Source organism: Tursiops truncatus, chromosome 12 (assembly GCF_011762595.2).
Source record: "Tursiops truncatus isolate mTurTru1 chromosome 12, mTurTru1.mat.Y, whole genome shotgun sequence".
Taxonomy (NCBI): Eukaryota; Metazoa; Chordata; class Mammalia; order Artiodactyla; family Delphinidae; genus Tursiops; species Tursiops truncatus.
Window position 1 is genome coordinate 26063088 of NC_047045.1, and position 18563 is coordinate 26081650.

The 18563-nt window shown below is 32.4% G+C and overlaps 1 protein-coding gene across 2 annotated transcripts in view; it reads right to left on the reverse strand.

The window, feature by feature from the left end:
* EPHA7 (EPH receptor A7) overlaps positions 1-18563 on the reverse strand; it is a 165542-nt gene that overhangs the window by 13572 nt on the left and 133407 nt on the right. Inside the window, exons 7-14 of one of the 2 annotated variants that reach the window (XM_019929446.3) lie at positions 16698-16881; positions 11760-11868; positions 11055-11110; positions 6541-6654; positions 5528-5713; positions 4888-4949; positions 3202-3411; positions 2297-2446 (exon numbers count right to left, since the gene is read on the reverse strand). In XM_019929446.3, the coding sequence (XP_019785005.1) occupies positions 2297-2446; positions 3202-3411; positions 4888-4949; positions 5528-5713; positions 6541-6654; positions 11055-11110; positions 11760-11868; positions 16698-16881 (1071 nt within the window). Of the gene's footprint in view, positions 1-2296; positions 2447-3201; positions 3412-4887; positions 4950-5527; positions 5714-6540; positions 6667-11054; positions 11111-11759; positions 11869-16697; positions 16882-18563 lie in introns of both variants that reach the window. The other variant, XM_019929444.3, reaches the window with a different exon arrangement.

The following is an 18563-nucleotide window of genomic DNA, read 5'->3' on the forward strand; positions in this document are numbered from 1 at the left end:
AGTTTTTTCCACCATTTGTATATTGAAGATTAAACATATAATTGCTCAAATACCAGTTTAACATAAGTATAAAATAATGAATATTATGCTTTAAGAAGAATATTAATATCAATTTCACTATAAAAACTGAACTGCATAGGTAATTTCTTGTGTTTGAATTTAATAATTTAATAATTCCCACCTTTGTGATTAAAAAAAGAAGAAAGATGGTGCTAAAATATTCTAGGTCAGAAGTAAACTTCATTGTGCCTATAAAAATTTCATTTGATCAGTAAAAATATTTATTAATGCTTGATAGACTAAATATACATTTATGATATTTAATTTTCAAGAAAAACAATAGGGAATACTAAAAACTAAATTGAAGATTTTTTTTTTCTTCTTAACCATTTCTATTATTTATTTTTAGAAGTTAAGGGAACTTTGAATTTAGGTCATCTTATATTCCTGTCATTCCCTTTATGTTTGAATCTAGTACAGAAGGAAGGTGTCAAAAGAAATGAAACTCTACCAAGTGTTTAGGGAAATGTAAATATTTCTCTTTCTCTGCCCCAAGGATTTGTTTGCCCACATTTTGACAGTCCATGAAATCTTTGACACTGAGACCTGTCAAATATTAACAACTTTCCCTCTGCCAAACAGACCCATCATTCAGACTTTTATCTTTGAAAAACCAAAACCAAAATAAAAAAAAAAAACCCCAAATAAAAAAATTTTATGTCATTATTCAATTCGAAATAGCAAAAGATTTCACTGATTTCAAAGCTCCCCCTCTTTAGGCTGTGAATTTTTCAGCCAATTCAAAAATTTGTTAAAAAATGTATTGAAAATTACCTTACCAACAAGCAGTCTCATTTTAGTTGTCTAAAAATAGCTATTTATAAATTTTAAGAACCATAGGAACTTGATGTGGAAAATTCTAAAATAAAAAAGGATACTAATTTTATATAACAATGATCATGATCTGTTTTTGAAAAATAACTCAACTTTAATGTTAGTCAGCATCTATTGCTGTCCATGTTTATAGTACCTCGAGAATTGACTACTCCAAACCGGTTTGCTTGTCACATCCTTCTTTTCAATGGTAATATAGAATTTCTTCAAGCAGCACTTAGTTTTTTACTCTATTCTTCAAGAGCATGCATTTTTACCATTTCCAAATTCCTTCAAAAAAAAGCTTTCATCAATTTGCCTCAACCTAACCTTCATTTCAAATCACTAACGATGTATGCATCTCCCTTATAGGAGATGCACAGGAGTCTATTTGGTTGGTCCCCAAACACTTCACTAAGCCTTTATTTCTGGACTTTCCAAAGGGCTCCCTTGGCAAATTCTCTAATCAACTATGAGCCAAGGTCTTCTCCATATTTCTAATCCAGGGTCACCTTCAAAGTCCTGGAAGTCACCTTCAAAGTCCTGGAAGTCACCTTCAAATCCAGGGTACCTTCCTAGACTTTATATTTGCTCTACTTTTATCTAAATTTCACTCATATTTTCAATAAATTAAGCCACATGAATCTGCCAGTACTTGAAAGCTTCTGGCTTACAGAAATGTTAATTTCGTAAAATTCAGCTTAGAGAAGCAAATATTTACTTGCACTTATGCTATATTGTTTTATAAATGGTTTCTTTGTGTGAGATGTATACGCTCAAGAACTATCATCAGCTTCTTAAAGGATAACGACGTATCTTATGCCTTAGTAACAAGATACACATTTAATAAGTTGTATTTTTAGAAGAAATTTCCAAAGATAGTCCCATTGTGATTACATTCTAAAATATCACTATGAAACACCAATATTGATCATAAAATCTAGGTTATCTCATGAAATTAAAATTTAAGTAAATCAATCAACAATAGATAATTTAAACAGATTTTATCAGGAAATTTAAAAAAAGGAAAAAAGCTGTAACAACAAAATCAAACACAACCTTCCTCACCCTCCCCTCTGCAAATAACTCTTTTATTCATGTGACTCTCCCACTGCAGGTGTGCAAGCTCAGCATGATTACCTTTAATAAGGAGAAATATCCTTTGCAGGCTTCTATTATGTCCAGAGAATTTAAATAAAAAAAGAAAAAGCAATTCTTCAAAATGAAGACAAAATGAAATTAATTGAACCATTAATTTATGGTAATTATTGTGGTAATTTGTGGTAATAATTGTGAAAACTCAGCAATCATCTTTTTATGATTCTATAAAAGTTTCTTCATATGAGCCATTACCTACACGTCCCATAATATGAATATTAATGTATTAAATAAATCCTTTCTGTTTAAGTAGTGTAATACCTACATCTTGATTTGACATGTCCCAGTAAGGTCTTTCTCCATAAGACATAACTTCCCACATGACTATTCCATAGCTCCATACGTCACTGGCTGATGTAAATTTCCGGTATTGGATGGCTTCAGGTGCTGTCCACCTCACTGGAATTTTTCCACCCTGTATAAGTATTTTAAGTATGTATTTTTAAGTATGACATTTTAAGTATGTATAATACCTTTTAAGTATGTATAATAATGTATAAAACATTTATAGCAGAACCATTAAGCTACAGTTAAACACTTGTGTATTTGGTTGGCAATTCAGCAGTATCAGGTCTATTCATCTTGAATTTCTCTAAGTGTATTTAAAGTTACTAATCTGGTTTTTAAAATGTCACAGTTAAAGTTTCATTTTTAAGGCAAATCAATAATGGACCTATGTGGTTGTAGGGCAAGAGTCTAGTCAAAAGGAAGATGACAAATTAGACAAAACAGTTACTAAAATGGAATGAAATATTGGAATAATATTAATAGTATATAAGTAAATCCTCATATTTTCCCTTTTTCTAATCTTACAAAAGTTATAAGAATTAGCATAGTTAATCTTTTATTAAAACCTTTATTAAAATGGGATTATATTTTTCTGCTACAATTATGACTGCTAGTAACCAAATGTTGTATTTGTATATTATTTATATGAACATCCCAATATAAAATGAGCTGTTCTCATTTTTATCATGACTTCTCATCTTAGCCTATATGTAGATTGTAAAAGCAACAAAGATTCTTCCAAAAGGAAAAAAATAGCAACAACTAAAAGCTGATATCAAATTTGCCTCTTTTCTCCCATTTAGCTTTGTATTATTAGGCCCTGCTTTCTTGGTAGGAAAATCGCAGGAATATGAAAAGGTGCAGTAATAGACTTTTTCTTACAGTCGTTGTATAGACAGCTTCTGGATCGTCCTCTATAACCCGGGACAGGCCGAAATCTGACACTTTACAAACAAGATTGCTGTTGACAAGAATATTACGAGCTGCAAGGTCCCTGTGAACGTATCCCATATCGGCCAAATATCTCATTCCAGCAGCAATTCCTCTCAGCATTCCTACTAACTGAATGACTGTAAATTGCCCATCGTGTTTCTACAGGAAGACAAAAATGAAAGTCCAGTTAGCTATACTTTGAAAGGGAAAAAAAATCACCATGAAAAATGTCTGCACCCTAGTCATTTTCTATTGTATACTAGGAATCACCAGTTAATTTTCTACATAGTGTAGACACTTGTGAAAAACATAACAGGTGCTGATTTAACTTGATAGTCAGGTAATATAAAATAGAGTTCTGATAATCATTTAGTTATTTATATGGATGTGTTGTTAACATTAACTAATAATAATTTCAGATTGTGCAAATCCAAAAGTATATGCTAATTTTTAAATCGAAGTTAGGGAATGGAATATAAAAAAAAAAGATCCCTGACAGCTAACTGTTTTCCTCACTTGCCAAAAATTACACAAATAATCTAAAAATATAAAAGGGATAAAGATACATAAATTAGCTTTCTTTCTCCAAATGGTAAAAAATGTAAAGGTGAAAAAACTTTTGAGTAAAGATGAAGAGAAACTAAGAGGTAGAAAAGGATTATACTGGCTGACTTGGTTTTCACTTTATACTTTTCATTGCTATCCGTAGGTACATTACTTATAACCAAGATTCTCTAAAATACATGTACTAGCAAGTAGAATTGAGCACTCTTTGCAACCAACTGGCCACCATATATTTTTAACCCACAGATTTCTCCAACTGAATTGCAGATATGGCGCATGAGGACCGTGGATTGAGCAGATGAGCTTGCTAGGTGACGCTTTCTTCCAGAGAGTTGACAGTTATGCATATCATCTTGCATGTCATATGCAAGATGACAGTTGCATCTTGCATATCATCAAGATGCAGCAATAAAGACCTCTCGAAATCCTCTGAATCCTTATTAAAATGGGTTGAACTTATCATTCTAGATCATGTATGTTCTCATTATTTTCTCTTAGCCATTTGAAAAAATGTTAACATGTGTTCACGTTCTTAGGTGGAAAGTCTCTGAATGTAAAACTACGTATGTTTTTACATTTAGAATTTATTATTTATAAAAATAACATACTTGTAACTCTAAAAAGGTTCATAATTCTTTATTTTAGGCTTGGTGTTCACATAACAATATAACAGAAATGGTTCCACAGAGCAGAGCTGGGATCATCCTACCAACATTGAATGGCTATCTCACTTCTCAGTCTTCTCTGTATTACGTCTGTATTTCATTTATAATTGTACTGAAAAAGTAAAATGCTACACTACAACAGGTATTCAAATTACAGGGCTTCAGGTATCCTCCATACTTGTGGTAATATGTCAATGGAAACTATTTTTTAACTACATTGTATCACTTAAATGCTCAAAAATATTCTAGTTCAATCCAGTCTAAGACTCTTCTAATCTGCTTTTCAAAGACAATTTTGTGACCTGTTAAAGTTTACACTGTTCACATTTTACACTGCAAAGAAAAGTTCAGAAAATTACATTGGTAGCATGTATATTTAGAATGGGAGAATAACTTTGTTACTTACCCTGAGAAATGCATCTAGGGCTCCATTTTCCATGAATTCTATTACAATCATGACCGGTTTCCCTAAAATTACAAAAATATATACATAAGAAAAAACAGTGTTGCTTCCAAAACTGTAATCTAAACTTCGTATTTATCCTCTTTCTCACTCCGGATAAAACACATGGTGCTCTTTTGAAAGACTGACTGGGTGAGTGGTGAGTATTTCTAACGCTTTTAGTGCTGCTAAATGCAAAGTCATTGACTGTCTGTTTGGAATGTGGTCATGATTCACAAAATTAAACAGTAAAAGTCAATCTGTTCTTCTGACTCCTGCCTTGTGAACAAAACTCAGAGAAAATGACACTTTACAGAAAATGTGAAGACTAAACTGTATTACTTTTGTGGCTTTGAAGCTAAATGAAAATATCTGTCACTCCATCTATCTATCAGATATATTCTTTAGCTCTAAACCTGCATTCATTTATCCTGATTTTTTTGCTGAGATGGTAACACAAAAGAAAATTTAGTCAGTTACATATCAAGAAAAAAAATTCATTAAGAATATGCAATGTATTTACAATTTGATTTTTTAGTATCTATGAAATAACACTAATTTCTGACAGTTCGCTGGATAAATGAAATATAGAATCAATATCTACCTCTTGTAACAACCCCTTCCAAATGGACAACATTTGGGTGGTCAAACTGCCCCATGATGCTGGCTTCACATAAAAAGTCTCTCCTTTGTTTTTCTGTGTAACCAACTTTCAGGGTTTTTATGGCTACCGCAACATCTCTTTTCCCTGGAAGTTTCAAACGACCACTGCAGACTTCTCCAAATTCTCCTGAAGTAACAGAACAGGCAGGTGTATTTTAATTTCAGAAATATTTCCTCTCTCAAAGTAAATGCATTAAATTCTTTAAAAGCACTTTTAAACTTTCCTAAACTATCTGTTACACAAACTATTATTTTTTTTAACTGGGTTAACAAAAACTCTTTCAGAAACAACATTCAGGTTTGAAATACGCTGCATAACGTACACTGCTTACTAGAGTATAAGGGCACATTAGCAAATTCTAAACATTGCTGTTGTTTTCACAGCTTGAGAAGCAAATACTTCTAAAAGATTTAAAAATCTGGAATTCATATCTACTTATGTCTGCTAGATTGAATGGACTTGATCTAAAAATGTATAATTATTCTGAAGATACATTGTATCCACAGAAAATAATGCTCCTTTTAAATAATTCATACATATTAATTTTCTACATGGAATTACACAGCACAACAGCTAATACCTAAAGCTTAGCAGGAAGATGGTAAATCAAGTCAGAGGAGATGTATATTCCAGCAAAATTCGGGACATTCTAATTATTTTAAATACGAAGTCATTTCTTGGACAGGCCAGAACTATTATGAAATAGCTTATAATAGAACGATATCTTAAAAATCCAACAGAAGACAAAAGATACACGATTCTCTGCACCACGTACTTCTTTTTCACTTTTTTCTTAAGATTTCATAAACAAGTACAGGCTCATTGCTTCTAACAGTTCAGGTAAATGCAAAGGTTCTATACTTGAGTTATAATTATTTGCCTGTCATTATGATGTATGACTTTCGATCTTGGCTAAATGGAACAGCTGAACAAGGAAGCTACAACAGCCTTACCTGCTCCAATCACACGCTCAATTTTAATACAGGAGGCATCTAGCTCCTTGGCGAATTGATGGACAGCTCTATTTGGGTCCTCATAGGTTTCAGGGTCAATGTAGGTTTTGGTGCCTGGAAATTTAACTGTAATGATGTAAGAAAGCATGACTGTGATGTAGCAAAGCACTTATTGTGCAGTCAGCCCAGGAATTTCATTATGCAGAGTGCTCCTTGGAACAGTGAACTTGCTTCCACATCACCTGATTCACAGCAGTTTTAACAGACTACTTCAGTCTGCGGGCGTATAGGTATTATCTGCAAGCTTCTATAGGTAACATAGGATCCAGTTCATAGTTTACTAACTGAATTGCTTTTCCAGTAAATCAACAAAAGACATCACCGAAATTCTCTGACATGACTCTTATCAGACTGGAGGTTTAATTAAATTCACTGCTATCATGGCATAGTTCAAGCCATACTGAGGTTCGTAATGGACTTGGAAACACATTTGTAAATCTATCATTCAGTCAATCAATCAAATTAATACACTGGGAAAAGAAGACATTTCATTTACAGGTAGCCTACTACACTGACAGCAATATTAAAAACAGTTAGACATGTTACTTATTCTTTTGATTTATTTTTTTAAAGACCAACCACCATTGACATAGACATATAAATTAATACAAGATGTGAGGGACTGCTATCACAGAACCAGAGAGAAATCTACTATGACACAGTTTCTTCTTCACCTTGAAGGGCAATAGAGGCCAGATGTACAAAGTGCAGAGTAAAGTTAGAAAATTTACAATATTCCTGGGATCTGCTAACCATGTATGACAGTAATTTGAAAGAGGAATGGTTTATATGAACTTTCAATTATAAGGCTCTGGAAGATCTTAACTGCTATGAGGAGGTAGCCAATATGCCTCAGAAAAGGTAGTCAAAATTCAAACAACATAGAATCATCTTAAAAGTTAAAATCTTCTTAAAATGCACCCAGAAGCATGCAGGTAACAGATAATGCTATGTCAACTTTAAATCAGTTACAATAATGTATTCCAAATCTAATCATTTGGTTAAAGACAAAGATAAGATAGATAGGCATATATTTGGTTATATTAATGCAATGAAAAGATACACTATATCCTCAAAAAAACTTTATTGTTTTTAACAAAGCCACTGAACAATCTTTTCATTAAATCTTACTATTTGGAGAACAATATATTTCTTTATGTATTACACTGCAGCCTAACTGTGCTTATGTCATCACATCAAATTGAAATTATATTTTTAAAATAAGCATATAACAAACAAAAAAAAGCAGAATGTATAAAGGAAAAATGGGATTTAAAAATCTTGAATTATTCTGCTGTAGTTGATTGTTTATCCAAAATTGATTGTCTTAAACAATTACTGTTGCAGTCTATAAAACTGACAGATGCTCATTTGTTACTAAAGCTGAACATGAAAAAAAAAAACACAAGAAGAAAAGAGAGAGGGGATAGAAAGAGAAAAGAGAGAAAAAGGAGTACAGGGAAAGGGGGGGAAGAGAAAAAGAGAGAAGGGAAGAAAACAATAGGTTAACCTCCTAGATTGGTAGGCAGATGGAGAATGAGCCATCTTCTCCCTTTTTATTCTCTTCCTTTCTTTCATTGTTTTTTTTTTCTTTCTTTCTTTTTGGTTTGGTTTTGTGATAAGGGAGCTGGATTGGAGGTAGCCTTCTGCATCTCAAACGGGTCTCTGATGGTTCTTTATTCAAGCTGTCATAAAACATTTTGACAGGCCAGAGCAATTTTGGCATAAAAACATGAAATACTGCCCGGCTTGGATTCAAAGACATTGTTAGAAGAAATGGTAGGAGGAAACAAAATGTAAATTGGAATTGCTTCACTAAACTCCTCCATTGTGTTTATATCTTTAAATGTAACACTTGGGGCCATGGAGAGTGGAGGGCACCTGATACAAATGACTGGACATTCTATTAAATTCAGTGCTCTAAAAGCTAGTAAAATGGTTGCTTTCATGTTTCTGTAAAAATTCAATCTGGTGTCTTAGCACCTAAGGAAATTGTTTGTATACTAAAGGAATAAAAGGACACCAACTTGGAAATAGCTGGTGACCACAGTTTTGTACTTTACGTATTGTAAATACAGTCATAAAATCAAATAAAATGCCTGGTTCTCAACAAATGACAAGAAAAGATATCCTTGTAAAAAGGGTAATTCAAAAATATCAAGGATTTACCAAGATAGGATATCTTAAGTGTACTTTATTTTTTTTTTCATTATTCGTTTCAAAATGGATGTTTTAAAATAAGAAAAATTTTGATGTAATTTCTGAATATTTTGGTCTATTGTTTTTCCTGACTTAAGAGTAGGAGCTTTTCTGTGTTTTAATATCTCATTTACATTTCTCATGAATGTTAAACATCTTAAAACCACCACTGATATTTTGCTCTAGAGATGAAAACTGTTTATATATACCTCAAGTTTATCTTTTCTATGTTAGCAGGTAACACATGCAGCTTTATTTTTTTCTAATTACAAACTGGATGTCAAATGTAAAAAAAGGGAATGGCATCAAAATATCAAAACTGAGTGATGACAATTAAGCATTAGGCTATACATCATGTTTTAGGTAAGCCATGTTTTAATTTACCTTCAGCATTAACCTTCACGCTAAAAGTAAAAAAAACTAAGAGGCAGCATTTGATCATTTGGGGATGTCTCAGATACCCTCAATAAAGAAAAGAAAAGTGACATACTCATTAAGGTATTATTAAATGATTTTGCCATCCAATTATTCACATATAGATAGAGTCAAGGATTCCAGCAACAATAGTCTTATGTCACTCTTCTATATACATTTTAAACTAGATACAAAAATTAATGCATTCAAGTTTTGATTCTCTCCTTTCTGTCTGGGGAAGTGTTAAAAGTATTCTCTCATGTCATGAAAGAGAAAAAAAATGTAACTTCCACTTTTTCTGTATATCCTCTAGGTGTAAACGGCCTATGGTACTCTCATTACTGGGACTTGTCACAAAATCGCCTCCAGATTAGCAAGAGGACGCACTGACACCGGGAGCATATCAAATCATCCCGGGGGGAGGGGGCAGAATCACATGTATTCAGTCATAATTAGGGGCAGATTTAAGTTTTGTGGGGCTTGAACCGTCTACAATTTGGGATACTTTCTTTAAGAAAAAATATTCTACACACTAACTTGCTAGGGCTCTTCCAGGGCCTTGAAAGGAGTCTGTGAAAGTGAGGGGCCTTGAAACTTAAACTTCATGATAAAGCGCCCTTTGGGCATACCTTTCACTATAATTTCTAGTGTCCCAATACCCTTCCTGCCATCAGTGGTTGAAATTTTACAGAGTTTCATCATCAATTTGGATATGTAATATGTAAAGCCACTTTTCTTTTGGAAACTAAAGTTAAGGGAACTATTGGTTCAACAATTAATAACAATGAAGAAACTTAGGAATGATAATAATGGTGTTCACAATTTGTGTTTTTTCAACCACACATTTCCCTGATTGATGCTTCCATATTCCTGTGACTTTAGAAGGGGTATATGACAATATCTTCTTAGAAACTGACATAAGAGTTTGATAAATAACACAAAAATAGATGTAATTCTTATGCCATTTACAGGAAATTTATCTCCCCATGAGAAATTTTCATAAAGATTATGGTTACTAAGAAAAATAATAAATAAAATTATTTTTCAATATTTTCAAGGATTAAAAATAGGAATAATGGGTTTGGATAAGAGCATCATCAATTATCAGAGCTAAAATCATTTCCCTGTTAGGATTTTACTTTGATTGCAAGAAGTCAACATTTACTTGCATGGCTCTCAGTTTTTCACTTGCCATCCACATGCAACAACGATAAGATTAATGCAGTCGGGCATCTATTTTCTTTGGTTCCCTGAGTTTTCTTCTGATATTATTTCTAAAATGAACTTTTAAGAATCAGGTAGCCCAGATCCACAGGAAAACATCAGAGGATTGAATCCTATTATTATACTATTTACGTCCCTTGAAATATCATCTGTGATGGACATTTTACAGTAGATGGAGAGAAAGAGGCTCCTTAGCTTAGTCTTTCATTATATCATCTCTCATTGGGTAGAAAAAAAAGGGCCTATCCTTCTAACTTGAAACGAATTCCTGAGCTACAACATGGGTACATGCAACATTTAATGAATCATTATTAGAATGATATGAAACACTTGGGCAAAGTTTGCAATAGGAACAATTGTGACATAAAAGCTACTGAATATCCTTGCAGTTATATTAAAATTTCTTATGAGAGATTACATATCTGAATATATTTTTTAAAAATTCACATCATATGATCTTCATTCTGCATATCTTGTTCAAATGTTTTAAAGTAACATTTTGAGCTCATGATATATTTTCAAGCCTGATGCATTAGGAATTTTTTCATGCCAATATTAACAACCAGGTTTCTGTGTTAATTGGGGTAAATAATAATAAAGAAAAGCCAAACACTTACAATGAAAGTAAAGCTCTTCATCCCCTTCTTGGTCAGCTTTGCTATAACCACAGTGCCTGGAAAAAATTCAGATATTTGATGATTATTTTCAGCCAATAATCTCACTTTACATATTTAAAATTCAGTATCATATACCTTAATTACTTAACAACATGCTAGTTAGAGCTATAAACAAAATACATAAACTTTCTGTCCATAGTTCTGAACTCAATAGTAATATAGCAATTCACATGATTTAAAAAAAGCAGAGAATATAAAGTCTTTGTGTGAGACATTGTGGAAGGGACATATTTCATAGATTAGATTTATCAATGAGTGAATATATGCTTATATTTTTTCCTGAAACAACAACAACAACAACAGATCTTAAATGGTTTCCACAAACCATTAACTAAAAGAGTAAATCTTTCCCCAGGTGTTTTCTCTATTTATTACAAAAATCTAACTCTGAAAATAGCTAATAAAAAGTCACCCAATAGAAATTACAATACTCATTCCTCTTAAACTAAAGGCAATGCTCAAGCTCACACGACATTCTGACATTGGGAGAATGGAAATTTATTGACCTTCAGTGTTTCATATGAGACAACAAATGTCTGCATTTACTATTTAACATTCTAAACTAAACAATAAGTAATAGGCTGACATAATTCTGAAAAATCAACACATTTTATGTTAGAGATTAGAACAAATTTTGTCTTCTACCTTCTTCCAATGATGAATCCAAAGACCATGAACACCAAAATGATGGTCCCGGCCACTGCAACCACAGCAATTATAATAACAGGGTTCTGTTCACTGGAGACTGCCGTAGCTATAAACAGAAAAAAAAAAAAGGCTCAATAAAACACTCAATATCCTGCAAGAACTTGAGGTTAAACAAAATCTTATAAACAAGACAGGTATGCTATTACATTCACCTTTAATTTAAATGCATTCTATTGTAACATAAATTTAAATAACCATTTATTTTTGCATTTTAAATCAGTGGTAAGGACAATACTTTCATCTATTTTATATTCTTCAGCTAGAAAAGATCCCTACAAAATGCCTTATTGAATGGCTATCCCCTGCTTAATTGTTGGAAACTTAGTTATAAATCAAGAGATAAATTATGATCTTTCATCTACAATTGCTATTAAATCCCTATTTTTCCCTCAGTGAGGTATTTGATCTCTCTGTGTCTGTTTTCCTGGTGTGTAAAAAAGGAACCCAAATACATACTCTCAGCATTTTTCAAAGCACCTTAAATGATTTATCTCTCATATCATCAACATAGAATAAAAATCATCATGTAATCATAGTAAATCATTATGAATTTATAATCCACCTTAATTAAGGAAAACGAACAGAATTACTGGTATTAATTTGACAAAGTAGGCAATATACACATTTGAGAGTTTAAGAGCTAGGCTATTTATGAAAGAGCCAACTTTCTGCAAGCACTGTAAAAAACATTTTTGTATTATCTAATTGTAGTCGCTTCCTGTACAATGCTAAGTGATTCTTCTACGCTCATTAAGGCAAGCCCAGCTGAACCTTCCCGAGAGTCTCTTTGGGAACAGTATATGTTTACATGTCCTTTAAAGCAGCCTCTGATTCTGATTCTTCATCGAGTCACACGGCCTTCTCACTTGGATTTTTCCAAATTAGTGAAGTTTTACTTATCTGGCAATTCACAAGTGTCACATTTTCCCCAGAGCATTATATTTTCAATACCAGTATAGACTTCATAAAATAATCAAAAGAATGCAACACAATGAAAATATATATTCCAATCGCTGATCCAGTTGCAAATTGATAATTATATAATATCAAACTAATATAGTTTGCTTATTTCTGAAAAAATCAACAGCTGTAATCTTTAAGGTAGGATGGAAAATACTACTCCTTCTTGGTGTGGCAAGGGACTCAGTCTCCAGAGCAGTAAATTTTATGTAGGCAGAGTGTGTCTTGCCCCAACAGGAAGCATACATTTTTCTGATTGGACTTTCTCTACTTTATCTACGTCTCCCTCCTTTGACAACTCATCTCTTAATTTTGTATACCTACGCTAACTATAGATAGTTCTTACGTTGAAAAACAGTAAAAATAGCTCTGGTGTATTGGTTTCTGAAAAGAGGTATTATACACACTCCGTAATTCAGCACCTGCTGATTTGCTCCCTGAGGGAATGAAACAAGGGAAAAAGAAAAAGAAGAAAAAGAAAGCAACTTTACAGCTTTAATTTCTGAATTATAGCCTATTATGATCAAACAGAGAAAAGATGCCTTCAAGTATTTTTCTTGGTTTGGTTGTTTTTGTTTTTATCTGTCTTTTAATATATATTAAGAGAGGAAAAAGAATGGAGTAGTTTTGTTCATGAGAAAGAAAAAAATTAAACACGTTATGTGTAGAAATTGTTTTCATTCAATCTGTCCCATGGGTCTAATTTTTTGCTTGTCTTAGGCTCTGTTCTGCCCATAGCTTCAGAAACAGATCTCCAATGAGAAAACTGAACTCAGGTGAATGATGAATTAGAGTTTGTGAATATTTACTTACATGTTTTTATATATATTCAGGGTCACACTTTTATCTTAACATAGTCAAAATTTATGGTTCATATTTTCATCTAATTCATGGATAATACATTTTAAAAGTAATTTATATGTGTCATAATCACTACACCATGATTTAAAAATTGTGAAAACTGTAGCGTTGGCTCTGCGCAGAAGTGGATTTTTGGATGTATGTGCAATGGAATAATCTGAGTTCTCTTTCCAAACAGTGCTCAGGTAACTTCTCTTCGGTGGCATCTTCCTTCTTGCCCTCCTTCCTAGCACAGAGGATCACTGTTTCCTGACACTCTGATAGCACTGGGTCATGCACTCTACCAGTGCTCAATTGTACGGTCAGAACTTGTGTACAAGTTTCTCTCTTTCACTAACTGAGAGCATCAAATGTGTCATGTGTTTCTGTACATCCCAGATTCTTAGCACAGTAACGTGTGCTAAATCAGTAGTTCTTAAAAGGTGTCTGGGAAACCCTAAGGGTTCCTCAGGAACATTCCAGGGAATCTGCAAGGTCAACACTATTTTCATTTAATGTTATTTGCCTTTTTCACTCTCACATGCTTAAAAGTGCACAGTTGAGTTTCCCAAGAACTTACATGACACGTGATAATATCACTCTGATGGCTAATGAAATGTGTGTTGTGTATACTTGTGTTTTTAAAATTTCTCAGTTTTAATTTCTAAAGTGGTGAACATAAAGAAATATAACCCAAATAGTCAAAATCTATTTGGGGATCTTCAATAGTTTTTAATAGCTTGTAAGGGTTCCTGTGACCTAAAGGCTTGAGAATGGCTGTCCTAAATAAGAAAAGCTGACATTCAAGACTGTCTGTGTGCTAGGCACTGTACTTGGCACTTTGTGTACATCAACTTATTTAATCCTCAAACTACTCTGAGAGTTGGGTACTGGTATCCTAGCAACTTTTGCACAGAGAAGTAGCTCATCCAAAGTCACACAAATGGACATGGCAGAGCTGAAATGTGAAACCAGGAATACGTCTACTAGCTCCAACTGATCCTGATAATCTGTTTTTTTGATGACTGTGAGGTATTCATTTCTTGCTTACTTACTGACTGCCTTCTATGCATCAAGCACTATGTTAGGCACTGGCAAGACTAAAGTAAGAAAAAGAGATATGGATTGTTCTTTCATCAACTTTACCTTCCAGTGGAGAGAATATTCTGATGATAAAAAAATCACCAAATCCTTTCTAATGGAAAATTCATTTTTAACATGAATTTCATGTGCTCATTCATGTTCTACTACTTCATCTCAATTCCTCTGAGGGTTAGTTACTTCATTTTTAAATAATGAAAATAACATCTATGAACCTCAGCACTAATAAATAATAGTTTGACCCAATATTCTTAATTTACGAAGTCAGGAAAATGTACAAACTCATTTTGGAAAGTTTTCAAACCTAAACTTTTAACTGATAATGAATGTTTGGGTAAGCATAGCTGATTGATGGTTCTTTAAGTTTGAACTATTCATTAGAATATGAAAAAAAACATATTTTGAATTGTTTTATTATATTAGAAATTACAAAGTAAAATATCAAGAGATCAGTCTAAATGAAAAACTACTGCAACACATTCAACAGAAGACCACTCAAATGTTTAAATGTTGAAATATTAGTGTAAAACACTGTAATTTTGGGGGGCCATAGAACTTAGATATTCTCAGTTTTAATCTTACACACTCCATTTTAAAAAGATGACAAAGAATAATGATAATAAGTTTATCACATCACATTATGTGAAATCTTTTTCAATTGATGACTTTTGTGTCTATAATTCTATATAAACAATTTATATTTCAAATTTATTTCAACATATGTTTTATTATTTGAGGCTCTGAGAGTTACTGCTTAATTTAAAAATATAACAAAATATTTTGAAAAAAGACTACTGTTAGCAGACTTAATAAGCATTAGCTAATGCAAAAGAATTTACCAATTTATTCTACCTTTTAAAAGAGCTAGAAAAATATTCTCCTGAAGTCAAAATAACTCTTTGATCAAAATTGTTTTGATTTAATTTATTAAAATAATTTTCTATTAAAAATTGAGAAAAGAAAATCATATAATAGTTTTTAGCTAATATTTGTGTAGAATTCCACAGGAACACTAGATTGGTAAGGAGAGGAGGAGGTAACAGCTGGGTGAACCTTGAGTCTGAGTAATATCAAAAGAAATCAAAAACTTCCAAAACACAGAAACACACCCTGAGGCTTCAACCTAGCTAAATAACAACCAGCAGTGGTACTCAAGCTGTTCTAAACTTGCACTCTGACAATAGACTGGGACGTGCATCCTAAGATACATCTGCTTATTTGTGATACACTATAGACACATGTATTTTTGTTATGTTCCTATGCTGCCTTATAAAACACAAAGTGATAAAGGGGATTCGAGATATTGCTAATGTTCTATTTTTAAGCTGAGTGGTAGATACAGAGATATTCAATTAATTATTCTTCTTAATATTTCACATATACTTTAAATATGGCATTTAGTATGTTGGAAATATTTCATAAAAATGAAAAAAGATGACAAAAATAAAAAGAATGACAAGGTCTAAGATCTTCTTCTTGAATGGCAAGTTTTGAAATCATTGCTAAAAGGTAAGTAGCTTGAATTAACCATGATTATTATAAACCACCTTTCTCTGGCCCACCCTGGTGTACATCCTGGCTTCATCTGGGGGTTTTCCTGGCTTCATTTGGCTTCATTTTGGGGGCAGCTTTGACTGACAACTAGAGTAAGATCATTTTGGGGTGTATCAAAACAGTCTGTATCAATACACATTTGAACAAGTCCTGCTTCTGTTTCTGACTTTATCTTTTCAAAATAAACCCAGTCTGTATTAAAGAAACTAATTTAAGTCACAAGGGTATAACATCACAAAACAAAACTGCAAATTTTAAATTATTATTCTGAATAACCTTTACAAAGAATATATATATATATGCATATACATTCACCTTTAAAAGTAAAAATCATCTTGAACTAAATCATCGCCCCCAGTACTGAAAAAAAATATGCCAGAGTTATAGAGAGTAAGAATCCAAACCAAAGATGGTAATTACCTTCAAACATTTTACCTGTAGCTTCCTCTAGTGTAGCAACGTCAAGTCTGGGACTGTAATTTCCATAACCAGCAGCAGTAAAAGCCCGAATCTGGAAAACATACACTGTTCCTGGCTTCAGGTTGTTAATGGAGGCCGAAGTGGACTTGGTTTTTAATGTCGAGTAGGTCCGTTCCCTTTGATCCTAGAAACAATACAGGGAATATTTAATTGTGATTGCAACCAGGCAATTTGACAGCCAATTCTTGCAATTTACTTCAATTTGCTGCATTGTTTTTATAAAGGCTACACTGTACCCTGTGGAATATTGGAACACTGAGTTGTTTCTCAGATAATATAAAATAATGTGAGCACATGCCTTTGTTCTATAAATTTCAAAGAGAAATAATTTTTTTAAAACATTTATGATGTTTTGAGCCTTTGCTTTGTTGGTAGAGGGCACAGTGGCAAGAACTATTTAGCCATAAATATAATCAAATGTTCTTTTGACCAAAACATAAGTACACTTGTAAAATCTACAGTTTAGTAGAGGTCTTCACTTCATAATGTGGTTCTCTTAATACTGTTCCTGAATGTTATTCAACAAGCAAAAAGCCACAGGCTAAAAATGAAGAAATCTATAAAATCAAGAAACTTAGCTAATACCACCAGCATAGTGACATATCAATTGTTTTCATTAAAAATTGCATTTTTCAGGGGACTTCCCTGGCGGTCCAGTGGTTAAGACTCTGTGCTTTCACTGCAGGGGGCACGGGTTCGATCCCTGGTTGTGCATGCCGCACGGTGCAGCTAAAAAAAAAATGTATTTCTCGCAGAATAAAACCACTTTTACAAAATAGCATTTGATGGAATATTTGAAGTTAAAACTATTAATATAAAAGTTAATGTCTTAAATATAAAACTTAAAGTGTCATATAATTTATGATTTGGCAATATTTTAAACATCTCAGTTCAATTTCCCCATTTTTCAGATATGAAAACTGAGGCTTGTAGAGTTTAAAAATGTGTTTATCATATTACATATGATAAGCTTAAGAATGGAATAATTAAAAAATCAAGAATATAAAACACGCCATCAAAACAATAGTTAAATGAATAAAAATTTAAAGCTTAGTTGATATGATTCTAATGTGTTGTTTATGAAAAAAGTTATAAAAACTACTCATCAAAATATACAATTCTAGATGGGTTCTTACTTGTTCAATAATAAATACCTGTGATCAACTGTGTCTAGAAATAAAACTATTCAGTGAAATCTGAAAATGTTGGTTTGGTTGTTTGATTTACCTTCACGATGATATTTGCAAAAGCGTAAATAAATGTATACTTAAACTGGATTTAGTGAAGCTGAATTGTAATTGTCTTCATTATAATCATTTATAAAAATGAGAGTTGATATTATAAATGTATATTTATCTCAAATAAAAGAACTAGGCATAACTGATATTAGAAGACATAATGACATATACATTAGATCACAGGCTTACATACATTATAAAGCAATAGTATTATTTTTAAGACTTTTTGTAATTTGTAAAATTCAGTGAATGTAGATAAACTGTTTCTGTCATGTAAAATGGAAAAGTAACTATTTGAACAAATTTATTCCAGAGCAAGGATTTGCAAAATATTGTGTTGCATCGTAAGAAACTTTACTCTCACTTACCACCTAACTTATATTTTTAAGATGTATTTTTCATTGCTTTTGAAATCTGATGAAATTTCAGAAGGGACTTATAACTGTCAGAGTTCACCGGAAAACAGACATAACAAACCCAACACTAAAAACAAGGATCTCCTTAGAAATACATTTGATGAGACAAGAAATGTATTCTCTGGTACAAAAATGAGGTATTTACAATGTAA